The 14,669-nt window shown below is 35.0% G+C and overlaps 1 protein-coding gene across 6 annotated transcripts in view; it reads right to left on the bottom strand.

Moving 5' to 3' along the window:
• The window catches only part of LOC150091241 (RNA-binding motif, single-stranded-interacting protein 2-like), a 662,097-nt gene that overhangs the window by 232,465 nt on the left and 414,963 nt on the right, over window positions 1-14,669 (bottom strand). For all 6 annotated transcript variants that reach the window (XM_090374864.1, XM_090374859.1, XM_090374866.1 and 3 more), the window contains one exon: window positions 448-605. In XM_090374864.1, the coding sequence (XP_090230990.1) occupies window positions 448-605 (158 nt within the window). The remainder of the gene's footprint in view (window positions 1-447; window positions 606-14,669) is intronic.

Raw genomic sequence — 14,669 nt, 5'->3', positions numbered from 1 at the left:
TTTTCACAGCCAAGGGATTATTTAGTTTGCAATTTCTAGTAGAGTTAGCTTTCTCCAAGCCTTTTAGGTGAGAGGAGGCTTAACTGTGTAGTTTTCCAGGCAACTGGGATCACTCATTCAGCAATGATTTCATGAAAGATTTTCTCAAATGGGCCCACAACATATAGACTTAAAAAAGTTTAATATGAAATGAGGGAACTTACAGCTAGCAATTGCTATTGGTATTAAAGAATATACTGCATGTACAAATATCTATTTATTTTATCTAGAATGGTAAAATTGACGTTCAATGTTAAATTTAGGTAATATCAATAGCAGGCAGACTGGAGAAAATTGAAGACTGTTTTCTACTATTAGCAAATAAAATAAAACTAAAATTATTCACAATAGCATTATTTTATTTATATAGTGAATACAGGAAGCACCCATCTTATATAAAAGCTTTACCTTGCAAATCCAACACCACGCGACTGCATGCTTGGATCACAAAGAATGCGTGTTGAGATCACACCACCATAAGGATTTAACATTGCTTCTAAATCTGCTTCTGTCATACAGGTGGGGAGATTTGCTATGTATAGATTTGTTGGATCTTGTTCTTGTTGCTAAAATTAAACAAGTAAAGTAAAACTTATGCTAAAAGAGGTCAAAACATAAACTTTGTATCACATAATGTATTCATTGAAGAATACATTATGTATTCTTCAATGAATTATAAAATCATTGAAATTATAAAATTATAGAATTTTATATTACTATAATATAGAATATTATAGAATGAATTATAAAATCAATTATAAAATAAAATAAATTTTATTTTATAATTGAAAAAAAAAAAATAAAATAAAATAATAATAAATAAATAAATAAATAATAACAATAAAATTTAAAATTAAAACAGTGATAAGTTAAACTGAAGGATGCTGCCACTCAGTCCTGACTTTTATTGGGGCATTGCCTATGCCAGTATGGTTACCATCCATGCAGATCCCTACTATCAAGCTTCTTAAATACCCTTCTATTAAATGCCTTAGTGACCAATTAATTAAAACAAGGAAAGTGGTACCTGTCAGCAAACAGGACTAATATGTTATGTTTTTCAAGTAGGCCAACTGCATTCTCCAGCTCCCCATGAAAATCCAAATAGTTATTGCAATGCAAAATGAAATGAATCGGAAAGACTTAACTGGAAAAGGCACATGGCCAGGTGAAGACATGTTCAGTCACCATGTATGTAGTGGTGAAAACAAATTGCAGCCAGACTTCTTAGGATGACTATTCTTGTCATATTGAATCATAGGTTCTGCCATATTACATTAAACTCCTCTGAGTCTCTAATCAATATTAAAAACAATCCTTGTATAATATCTACCATCTTTATGTCCAGAGGACAGTAGATATATGTCAATTATACAAAAGACTTAATTAGCTGCCCTTAATAGCTCAATCAGATCTAACATATCATCTGGGTGGGCATATAAAAGTATTCCAAATACAATCCCAAATATCTGGGCTTTAACACCACCTCACGAAGACTCCCTGGCTCCCGTTTACTGAAATCTCAGTCTTCCCTTCATAACTATGCGAGCTGTTTTCATGGTAGAAATCAACATCTTATAAGGATCGAAGTCATCAATTTATCTAGCACATAGGAAGCCCTATTCTCTATCTCACACCACATTACATAAGTATTGCCAAGTCATCAGCATATGAAATTGAGTCAGGCCACTTGAATTCATTTTACAACAACTTGTCTAGTGCCATATTCCATGCAAAAAAGTGCCACGACCAAATCCTGGGGAAAACCTCATTCAACGTTCCAAACTTGTTTTTCAAATTTGGTTATAACATTATTCTTCTTATTATTATCAGTTTATTAATCCTTATTATTATCAGTTTATTAATCCTTATTATTATCAGCTTATTAATCCCTAGAGCCATAAACTCTCCAATGAGATAAGCAGTTCCTGAAAATTGGGTGCAAATGTTTAGAGAAAGAAACTTTCTTGAGAATGCTTCTCCACCACAACATATCAAAGGCCTCCTTGCAATCAACAAACCTAAGAACTGCCCATGAAACTCATTCATATACTGCATCACATGTCAAATGATATTTAAGGAAGACAAACCAGCAGAGGACATATTCAAGGATGTATTCTTAAAGCACTCTATACAGGCCTTTCACAAATTTCTCCCGTAACAAGTAAAGAGCAATAGAGCAGTATGACCTCACGCCATCTAAGGATCTTTCAGGATTTTTCCATACCACATAATAGTTTTAGTATCAAGTAAGAGGAGAAGCCTGGGTTGAATTCCTGAATAGAGAATTTTTTAAAAGTCCTCTTCAATGTAATTAACTAACCTCAGGCAGAGGGACTAGGATTTTTTAGCCCACAACATACAATTCAGCCCATTACTGAAAGAGAGCACAGGGGGTTTTGGGTTAAGAAAATAAGGAGAACTTGCAAATCTCCTCAGGAACACATTTCTATAGACAAAACAACCACAGCAATTGCTCAGAATAATTGCCTGAAAGGACATAAATTCAAATTGAAGAAGTTGTGGAAGTTGCCTTTAGCCAGCGGTTGGTTGATTGTTGGAACAAACTTCATCTGTCGCAGAAGTGGATAGCTTAAACAGATTCAAGGCAGAAATAGACAAACATTTGGAGTGGGTGGATGAGTCAAATGAGAAGGTTTTTTTTTTTTTTTGCCTGATGCTATATAAGTTTGCTTTCTTCCATTATGTACCTTTGCTAATGCTAATGCTAAAATATTACATATGGTGTTCTAGTCAATTATATCACTTGACATATTATTATTTGAATCAATACTCAGAAATGCCATAGCATGAAAAACTAACACACCAAAAAATCCAATACAATCCAAAATCAGAAAACTTGCTCTTTCTGCCATTACAAGGTCTGTTACATTGCCTATCATTTGTAATTTTTATAGCATCAAGATTCATAATAGTAAAATATTAAGAGTGGCTACAGAATTCCAAAAATAATTTTTAAGTTATAACTGAAATTATAAACATTATAGAATTGAAAATCCAAACATTGATAATTCGAAACGTCAATAATCTGAACGAGCCTGTAATCAAGTCACAAAGGAGGTTAAGCAGGCGAAAGCAGATTACAAGAAATCTTTGGCAAAGGATGCAAAGAGTTCTTTACTTATGTGAACTCTAGAAGGAAGGGGATGAATCAGATTGGTTCACTTAACATATATGGTTCTGTAGAAAAAAAGTAGCAGAAAAACTGAATGAGAATTTTGCATCTACATTCACACATGAGGAGAATCCTACAAGTTTATCAAACTCTAACAGGGAGCTAAGCGATTTTGTAATAATTGAGAGCAAAGTGGAGGAGAAATTGTTGAAGTTAAACATAAAAAAGGCACCTGGGGATGATGGAATCTCCAGTTATATTGAAGGAAGCAGCAAGGGAAGTAAGCAAACCCTTAGCTTTGAAATACTGGAATAACTCCATCTGCCTGTACATCGTTTAATCCTGCTCCTGAAAGTCGCAGGAAAACATAAATTACAATACCATTTGTCAAGAACCAAATCAGGCAAACCTATTTGCAGCCTGTGATCTTGTTAGCATTAGTAGAGGTATACAATGCAAGAAAGAAAGCTTAAGCAGCATCAGCCAAAAAAAAAAAAAAAAAAAAAACCTTCCCATTGCACCCCTCCAATTATTCCAAATGCCTGGCCAGCTCAGCCTTAAATTTATTTAGGCTATCAACTTCCACAACAAAAGATGGAGGTCTGTTCCACCAATCAACTACCCACTGGCTAAACGCAAATTTCCACACATCTATTCTACAACTGTCTTTCCTCAATTTGAATCTGTGTTCCCTCAGATTCTTAATCTAAGCAAGAGGAAGAATCCCATCAGCATTCAGCTTGCTGAAGCCATTCAAGGCCTTATAAACTTCAATCAGATCACCTAGCAGGTGCCTACTCTCCAGGTGCTGCAATTTGCAGAACTTAAGCCTTTCTTGGCAAGAGCACCCATTTGTTCCCCTCACCAATCTTGTTGCCCTTCTTTGTACTCGTTCTAGCAACTCTACATCCTTCCTAAAATGAGGCCTCCAAGACCTGTACACATTACTCTAGGTGTGGCCTGACCACTGATGTGTATAACGGGATAATCACCTACCTGTCCCTGCTAGCAAAATTCCTATATATCATTGACAAGACTCCATGACCTACCCTGGCTGCCCATCTGCACTGCTCAGTGAACTTCATATTTAATTGCACAATTAACCCCAAGGTCTTTTTCACTTTCCACTTCCGTGAATATAGTACCACACAGTTGCTACATTTCTCTTTAGTTATTGCTACCCATATGCAGTACTTTGCATTGCATATGGGTAGCATATACAAACTTGGACTTTAAACCTGATGTATACCTTCATCAATATCATTGATTAATATACAAAACAACAACAATGCTTTGCCATATATAAACAAAGAATTAGTCGCAAGTAGACCATTTGTGTAAAACATTATCAAGAGATGGTTTGTGAGAAAAAAAAAAAAGGGAACCTGAAAACCATAAAACAAAAATGCTAACACTTAAAATAGTGGTTTTTAGTTACAATTTATGGAGCCAGAAATATTGCCCATTTAATTATTTGGAAATTGTGTATTTTGAATTTTAGTGATTTATTTTTGCTGTGTACCATCTGACGAGTACCACACTTAGTTGTGCGATTTTTCGTTGTTTATTTGACATAAATTCATTGAATTCGTGTTTTATAAAATAAAAATTACTATTTTTTCAATGTGGGGGGATTTTATTCTACTGAGGTAAAACTCACCCCCCCCCTAGATTCAACACTGATCAGGCTTAACGTCCAAGTTTACTTATGATACAAAGCCTAGCAGGGGTGTTAATGACAGTTAAGACAGTATGCTACTGCAACAGGATCTAGAAAAGTTAGGCAGATCGACTGAGAAGTGGCAAATGAAGTTTAATATTGACAAATGCAAGATAATGCATATGGGTAGCAGGATCACAAGAGAAACATACCAACTGTGTGGTAATACACTCAAGGAGGTGAAGAATGAAAAAGACTTGGGGGTTATTGTGCAGTTGTTGTTGTTGTTGTTGTTATTTAGGTTTTAGGAGCATTAGCAAATAAGGCCATATTGCTCCAGGGATATGCGGTGGTCATTCCCTGACCTTTGCGCATCCTCCGTATTTGGTGGTCACGGGCTCGAACCCCGGTCTAATCAAGAAGCGTGTGCTACGCACTTCTGCTCCTGCCCACCTGGGTACTAAGGCGCCAACCTCTGAGCAGTGCAGGCAGGCTGCCAGAGCAGGTTATGGAGTTTTGTCAATGATAAACAGGAATTTTGCTAGCAGAGACAAGGTGATTATCCCTTTGTATAAGGCAATAGTCAGGCCACACCTTGAGTACTGCATACAGGTCTGGAGGCCTCATTTTAGGAAGGACGTAGAGTTGCTACAGCGAGTACAGTCAGTCCTCGTATAACACGTGTTTACATTACACAAATTCGATTATACACGATTTATAAATAGGGGAACGATATCTTATATAACACGAACAGAATTCGTGAAATGGCACATTTCATCATAATAACGTAAAAACCCACACAATTCCAGCTATCGGTATTATCGCAAATGCAATTAGATCGAGTTTACTACCAGTTTATAACAGATTCCACTAGCAGGAACGCAACGGGAAATTATTTTTGTTTTATTGTAGTAACCCCCAGAAATGTGCTTTAGTAAAATGTGAGGTGTTAATAGTGTATCTCTGCCTTTACGGTGTTGTTTATTCAGTTACTACATGCGCAGCTGTGTTTATGTGTATCAAGCGTGCCTCCTAGTTTTGTAATTGTGCTTTATTCCCTAAAAATGAGTAAAATACTTAAAAGGTGTGAAAAGGAAGCGTCCTGGTGAAGACACTGCAGATTCAGAGAGAAAAAGAAAAGCAATATCGATAAACAAAGGCGGACTGGATCAAAAATTCTTACCCGGGAAAATTTATAGTGGCCTCATACTATGGTTTATGGCCAGTCCACCTCTGTCGATAGAGAAAAAATATGAAATTGTGAAACGCTTTGAGCGAAATAAAAGACCATGTGATATTGCACGTGCTACAGGCCTAAATGAGGCAACGCCGAGAATTTGAAAGAATGCAGAGAAAATAAAAACAACTTTCATAGCAGGAACAACTCAAAGTGTAATTAAAATCCATTAGATTAAGACCCAAAGAATTGGAAGCGATGGAATGGCTGTCATATGTTTGGATAGAAAATCAAACAAAAAAACCAGGTTTGCTTACGACAGAAGCAAAAGCATTAGCAATATTTTATTAGGTAATAAAATACGTAAGTACAGTGGAACTTCTCTATTACGAACTTCTATTTAACGAATTTCTCTATATTACGAATTTTTTCGCAAAACATTGCACCTTGAAACGAAATTACATGTAAAATTAACCCCATATAGCGAAGTGTTAGTCTCTCTATAACGAATTTTTAAAAATATACGACCTCCTTCCCTCCGAAATTACGCATTAGCATCTGGAATTAATCATTCTTTTAGTGAATACTTGTGGTCATTGACGCCCGTAGGAAGGTGTTTGTTTCATTTTTGTTACAGTTATAAAACCAAATGGGTTTTCTTAAAAGTGGTCATAAACTTTGCAATAAATAGGATAGATTTGTAAATTGATGTTGGCTCAGGGGAAAACGAAATTCGCTGCGGTAAGCCTTTAGCGTGCTGCGGCGGCAATACATAGAATGATGCCATAGTCGATTTTTAGTAACGAACGCCTACTGAGTGACATTCGCTTCTCACCTCAACCGTACCACGTGACCTTCCTGTCAATCATTATATGATATGTCCGTTCTCATCTAACTGGACTCCTAGTCATGAAAATTTTTTTTTATTTAGTTCTTTTAGAACAATTTGTCATCAATCACATAGGCTATATGCTCTTGTATTTTTTTTTTTTTTTTTTGAAAAGTAACATACAGCATACATTAACCGTAAATTTTATATATGAATGAAAGTCGTATATTTTTTCAAAGTGATTGATAGGAAAAGTCACGTGATGCTGTTGAATTGGCAAGCAAACGTCATTGAGTAGGCGGTACCTGTACTAACAATTCACTATATGGCCAGCGCAGCGAAGTTTGCGGTGTATGTATCGGCAAGAGCTACAGTCCAGTGATTTTTACATTTGGGGAAAAAATGTCGAAGAGAAAATGTTTAAGTATTAATGATAAAGTAAAGATTCTTCATGATATTGACCAGGGTTTTAAGAAAAAAGATATTGTGGAGAAATATGGCATACCTGCAAGCAGCTTATCTACGATTTTAAAAAATCGAGAATCAATTTTAAATGCAATTGAAGGAGCAGCAGACAAGAAGCGAATTAAGTTGTGTATATACGAAGATGTTGATAAAGCTGTTCTAAAATGGGTGCAAATGATACGTGAAAAGAATATACCAATATCGGGTCCAATAATTAAGCAACAAGCTCTGAAATTTGCACAGTCCCTGGGACATACAGAATTTAATGCGAGCACTGGGTGGCTAGATAAATTTAAGAAGCGCCACAGAATTGTGGAAAAAGTTATTTGTGGAGAAAGTGTTAATGTAAGTGAAGAAGATTGCAACAGTTGGAGGAACAATACCTTAAAGAAGATTTTGGAAGAATATGAACCTAAGGATGTTTTTAATGTTGACGAAATGGGTTTATTCTTTAAATGTTTACCGAATAGAACTCTTGCTTTTAAAGATGATAAATGTTTTGGCGGAAAACAAAGCAAAGAAAGAATCACTGTGCTAGTTGGAGCAAATATGACAGGAAGTGAAAAATTAAGACTTTTAGTAATCGGAAAATCAAAAAACCCAAGATGTTTTAGAGGCACAAAATCTTTGGAAGTTGACTACACCTTTAATAAAAAAAGCATGGATGACCAGTGATATCTTTGAAGACTGGATATTAAAACTAGACAAGCGTATAACAAAAGAAAAAAGGAAAATCGTGTTGGTAACTGACAACTGTCCAGCACATCCTGCCAGTATTTCTGCCAAACTTAAAAGTGTGAAGTTATTGTTTTTACCACCAAACGTGACGTCAAAACTCCAGCCAATGGACCAAGGCATAATTAAAAATTTTAAATTTCATTATCGAAAGAGAATAATAATGAAGATTGTCAATGCATTATCAGAAAATAGAAACTTGGAAGTTACAATTAACCTTAGAGATTGCATCTCTGAACTGGCAAAAGTTTGGACAAACGATGTCACTGAATACACTATTCAAAATTGTTTTTCGAAAGCGGGATTTGCATTGAATGCAGAATTTTTTTCAGATTCATTTTCATTTTCTAATTAAATAACAATTTCTAATAAAAAAGATATTCTCTGTATAACGAAATTTCTCTATAACGAATTTTTTCGCTGGATTTATAGGATTCGTTATAGGGAAGTTTGACTGTATATTATTACGATAGTTCAGTTAATTAAGATAGATATATTACGATTAATAGTAAAAAAATACATAAGTATTTTATTACGATTATTTATTGTGTTTGGTAATGTTTTGGTTATAAATGTGTGTTCAATCTTGGGTGGTCGGCACCGAACCCTATTTTTCCCATAGGGCCTGTTGTTTATATTGCACGATTTTGCATTGCATGAGGGTTTCTAAGAACACAACTATCGTGCTATACGAGGACTGACTGTACAGAGAAGGACAAGAAGATTGGTGAGAGGAACAAAAGGGGTGCGCTTACATCTGGAGATTAGGCACCTGCGAGGTGATCTGATCACCTCACAGGTGTGAGGTATAAGGTCTTGAATGGTTTGAGCAGGCTCAATGTTGATGGGATACTTCCACTTGCTCATATTAAGAACCTGAAGGGGCACAGGTTCAAATTGAGGAAAGAACTGTAGAATAAATGTGCAGAAATTTGCCTTTAGCCAGTGGGTAGTTGATTGCTGGAACAAACGTCTATCTGTTGTTGTGGAAGATGATAGCTTAAATAAATTTTTTAAATCTTTAAGGCTGAACTAGACAAACATTCGGAGTGACTGGATGGGTGAAATGGGAAGGTTTTTTTTTTGGGCTGATGCTGTATAAGCACGCTTTCTTGCATCATATTCCTCAAGTAATGCTAATTATTTGATTCCAATTGCATTAAGAAAGATACTATTGCAGACTTTGCACTCTTCAAAAATCTTAAGTTTTGTTCAGAACAATGGCTCCCTTATCTAGACTTGGCTGTCAGGGGCATTTCCAAACTTCACCAGAAAGAGACCTGAACTCAGTTTTGTTTTTTTCTAACCCAACTGAATATTCTTTCAGATTCAGCATTCCAATAAGAAATTGTGAAAATACCACATGTGCTTAGCAATGATTTATTATGTTTCAAGCTTCCCTGTGCACTTTTCAATTCCCCAGCCAAGGGGAATTGAAAACTGCACAGCAATTCTTATTTTCAAAACACAATTATGAAAGATTTTCATACTGAAAGTGACAGAACAAATACTGCAAAAAAATCTATTGCTACATCTATTTATCTCTAATGACAACATCTAATGAAGTACTGGAAAACTTTACGCAAAAAATTCAAAAGGATATACTGGCAAAATGCCTCTTCACTGAACAAAAGAAGAGGATCTCCTCTTGTTTTAGACAGTCCAGGGCATTGGCAGTAGAAATGCCTATGAATAAATAAGAATCATCCTTTTATTTTAGCCTGCTATGATAATCACCTTCCAAGACCGAAGTGGAAAGTTTAAAAACTGTCATTAAATTAAATTTACACTTAACATTTTTCAACTTACGAGGTGTGGCTATTAAATAATGAGACACTGCAATCAAACAAATATAATGAAATATTTCGTACCTTACAAGTTATCCCCTTCCAAATAACTGCCTTGGGTTTGCACACACTGTTCCATACATTTCTTTCAAGCACAGAAACATTTATGGAAATCATCTTCTGTAATTCCTTTTAACCAGAGGTGTATTGCTAAAAAATAGTACCACAATGCCCATTCTCCAGAATGCTGTATGATAACGCCACATCGACTGTACAGTAACTGAATCAGACTCACGGTTCACAGAAAAACCAGTTCTAGTTTTCAGCTCATGGAGAATCAAAATGCAGCATTCGCACGCATCACAGTAAACCTCATTTGTTGGATCTCTTTATCTAACACATTGCACTTTAGTAAGAAACATTCAAGTTTCATTGCAAAATTATTTTTGTTTTTAAATAAATTTTTAAAGAAATCTATTAATTTTAAAGATTACTATTAATATATATATTTTAGTACCAATGGGTAAAATAGATATTTCTCCCTCCCCTTTGATTATGCCATTGTTTCATAATATTAGGTGTATAAATGTAAAAGATTTTCTATTATGACATTTAGAAAAAAGTACCGGAATGTCGTTCTGGTCCGAATACAGCACTGCTTTTAACACTTCAGTCATTTTGACATGAATAACGTCTGTGCTGGGGGTACACTACAGCACTGAGTCTGTCACGAAAAGTGAAACGGCTAACTGCTGTTATATCTCCGAAACAAATAGACAATAGTATAAACAATTTATACTCATTTTGTCAGGTATATAATTCCATCAACGAATATGCAAGAAAAAATTCGAAATTTTGATATTTAATATCATTTTTTTCAAAAAAAAAAAAAAACGAAAAAATTCACATTTTAGTCATTTGCTGTTGCACCTTGGTTACTTTCACTCTCAATAACTTTTAAACTATGATAGATAGACAAACACTAAGCAAAAAAATTGTTCGGCAGGAAGCAGTTTTTATTTCTATAAATAGTTTTGATGTAGCCCTCATGGTTCCTGAGTAATAGTGATGCAAAGTTGAAAGAGTTGAAAAATTCAAGCATTTTCAAGTTTGTTTTTGCAATATCTTGAAAACTATAAAAGTTAGACAAAAACAGTAAGTAACAAAATTGTTCCCTGTGAGAGCTTTATAAGGATATATAATTAGATTTTAAATCGGGTTTTTAGTTTTCGAGAGTTGAACAATAAAAACTACTTTGTTCAGTTACTTTGCATTTGTCAAGCAGTGAGGTTATATTTCATTTAGTTAAGTTGTGAAGATGCCGAAAGTTACAGCAACTAAACGTGTTCCAAGATTTCTACAAAATCACAAATCCAATTGAAAAGCAAGCACGAAAGTTGGCGGAAAATGCAAGAGAGAGTGTCGTAAGCGTAAACACGAGCAAGGTCAATTAGAGCAGCGTTTCTCAAACCGTGTTTCACAAAACATCATAATTAATAATTTTAAAATATAAAATCAATAAATTTTGCCTATTTGTAGTGTACACCACTTTTGTATCATTATAATATTTAACATATATTTTTTTTTCCGGTTATTGTTATACTGGCATAGACTAATAATCAAATAGAGAGCGGAACACTAGTTTCGCGGGCTTTGTATAGAGAAGTATGAGTAGCGGAAATGCATAAATAAATTGCATACGAATGGCATACTAGATCACCACATTACTACATGTGGTGATCTAGTATGCCATTCGTATGCAATTTAGCCTGAAGTACATGGGTCGAAGGAGAGGAGGAAGTGAACCGATATCATAACTAAACTCACTTTCTTGTATAAATTTTTTTTGATAATAATTATTAGTATTTTGAAATATTATTATTAAAATATGTGACCATGGATTTGTGGTTAAAAAAGGGAACTTTAAATGAGAAGAAAATTACTTCTAGTAGTGCAACTGTGGTTGATGAAAACGAACACAATATTGTCACACTTTTAAGTGAGGAAGAACAATCGCAGCCTTTTGTTCCCCAAAAATCTGAAGAGAAAAAACAGAAACCAACTAATAAAAGATCAAAATGAAAGTATAATGAAATTTATTTGAATTTTGGCTTTACATGTGATGGAAATAGATGCTCCTGATGCACCATATGTAATAAAATATTAGCAACAGTTCTTTAGCTCCCGCTACACTTGTGTTTCGTAAGTGTTTCATGAATCTGTTGCAAGATGAAGTGTTCCGTGACTAAAAAAGTTTGGGAAAAGCTGAATTAGAGGCAGATGTCCGGCCATCAACAACAAAAAGAACAGTGCAAACGTGCAACAATAAAGGTTACCACAAACCTTTATTATTGATTGTAAATGAAAATATATATTTTTGATTGTAAATGAAAAGAATTTTCTGATGTCCTTATAGGCTGAAAATGGGTTCCCTTAAGTACACTTTTTAGTTTGGGGGAGGAGAAAAAGTAAAAGAGGCTAGGTTTGTGAGTATGGTGCATGTTACACACAGGGATTTATTTTTTGGACAGAAACTGGTGAACAGAGGGCACATTGTGTGAAGCACTGTCTTGACATAGCATCCAACTATCTTTCCACAATTCAGGTCACTTCCTTCTAATTTTTCCATGCAGCCTTGTCAGAATTTCAATCTGGAACATTCGCCTGATTTGGTGGGATGGATTCAGCCATAATAATGCCTTTATTATGGCTGCCTTTTGTTCCCCAAAAATCTGAAGAGAAAAAACAGGAACCAACTAATGGTATTTGTTTTTAATTTTAACACTTTTTTTGTTGGCCTGGGGTATATTTTGTCTTCAGTTGTGCTGAATGTCTTTTTGTTGTATTGGAGAAATCTAAGTACACAGGAATTCGGCATGGTCAATTTTTTTCAAAAGTTCTTCCAAACGAGGAGCTTTACCATTCTCTGATCTTCATTCAAAATTTTTGGCACCATCTTGGCGCATGCACTTACTCATGCCTAAATTTTTAGTTAAAATTTGTCTTACTGTTTCTTTGTCCATAGTGAATTCTGATGCTTAAAGAACCACCTTGGCTATTGTTTAAACATTAGATCAAGATCCTTTGCTGAGTGTGACAGGGCAGGGCAGTTATTAATGTTTAGTGGAGCCACTCAGGGTTCTGTGTTGAGCTCCTTACGGTTTTCAATATTTATTATCAATATCGATAAAGACATATCAAGTTTAATGAAGAAGAATCATGGTATGATAGCCCTCAACAAGATCAAGATATTTCCACATGGAAAACGTGGAGATGGAGTGACCAAAGGGAGCAACCACTATGAAATCATTGGGTACTATTTCAATAGAAGGTTAAAAGCCTCAAATAGCATCTCAAAAATGAAAGAATTTGTTGATCAAAATCAAAAAAGTAAAACTTCCAAAAACAAAATAAATTTCAGAAACATTAGGGCGAATGTCACTCACAGAACGTTTAAGGGGGAGTGAAAACTTATTTAGAGGTGAAAAACTATACCAAGAAGCCTTTACTCAAACAGAGATGCCAGTGTGTAAATTGGGTTGAAGAGCATAACAGATTGGATAAAACAATTTAGCAAAAGTGCTTTGAAGTGACAGTACATGTATTTACATATGTCGTACTGATGGTATCAAAAATGTGTTAAAGATTTGGCAGAGACTTATTACCAGAATGTAGAACAATGGCAATGAAACTTCCAGCTACTGATACGGTGTCAGGATGTATGTCAAGTGATGGTGTCAGAAGATTTCATGTTATTAACAATTAGTTGAATGCAAAAACACTAACCTGAACTTGTGAAACAAAAATTGTTCTGGTTGATCAACTTATATTTATTACACTATACTTTTTTCAAGTTCTGTTTTTCTCATGGGATTCTTGCATGTTAGTTGCAGTGGTACAGATAGATGATGTTTTCGTTGTGAAGTAGCACAGCTTATAGACTTAATAATGAACAGTAAAAAAAACCCTCCATTCTTCTAGTTTATGTTCTCTTCCATGGTCAACAAGCAATCGATCATGCTTTATCAAATTTGATCTTCTAGAAATACATTAAAATATCAAAAAATCACTTTCTGTTAGTTCCAAAAGACAGATATACAATTAGATACAGTTTTATCTTTTTGAAGTAATTCCATTCCTTCAAGTGTAAATAAGCTGAGGTGCCAACCAGGCTAGCCAGGTGGATAAAGTGCCTGCCTGGCAACCCAAAGGTCCCAGGTTTGAATCCCACTTCTGGCTTGGATCAGAGTAAAATTCAAAAACTTTGTGAGGTGCATTATGGCCACAGAAGCCGATGCACCAACAACTAAACAAAAAACAAGCCGAGGTTGTGCCTTATATAGGTTTAAATCATGCCCAAGGTTGTATCATTTGCCTTGAGTTATAAGATGAGGGCTTGTTTGGGTCTAGGCATTCGTCTTATGATCCAGAGCTCAGAACCCTTTTTTTTTTTTTTTTTTTTTTCTGTCTCTTTTAATCAGTCCTCAGCTTGAAGCTATGCATAAACAGCAGTTGCTTGTATGGTTGGCTAAACCCCCCATGGAAACAGAATGCTTAATTTTATGACCAGTGAGACATAGCACAGTTAGTGCTGCATATATGAGGATCTCACCTCACCTATTCTCCCGATCACCAAATTTACATCCAAAATAAAGTTCATCTGTTTTCATTAATAGGCATCCTACAGGCAGTAGGAAATTCATCCTACTGCCTGTAGGATGAATTTCCATACACACATACCAATTTTAAAATGCCATCAGTGAATTAATACACTGATGGCATTTTAAAATTGCATTCAACCACAGTTGATACAAAAATCTATAAAAAGAGCACAAGTTTAC

Source organism: Mastigoproctus giganteus, chromosome 1 (assembly GCF_048544385.1).
Source record: "Mastigoproctus giganteus isolate SK-2022 chromosome 1, ASM4854438v1, whole genome shotgun sequence".
In the NCBI taxonomy this organism is placed as follows: domain Eukaryota; kingdom Metazoa; phylum Arthropoda; class Arachnida; order Uropygi; family Thelyphonidae; genus Mastigoproctus; species Mastigoproctus giganteus.
This window is presented reverse-complemented; position numbering and strand designations above follow the sequence as displayed.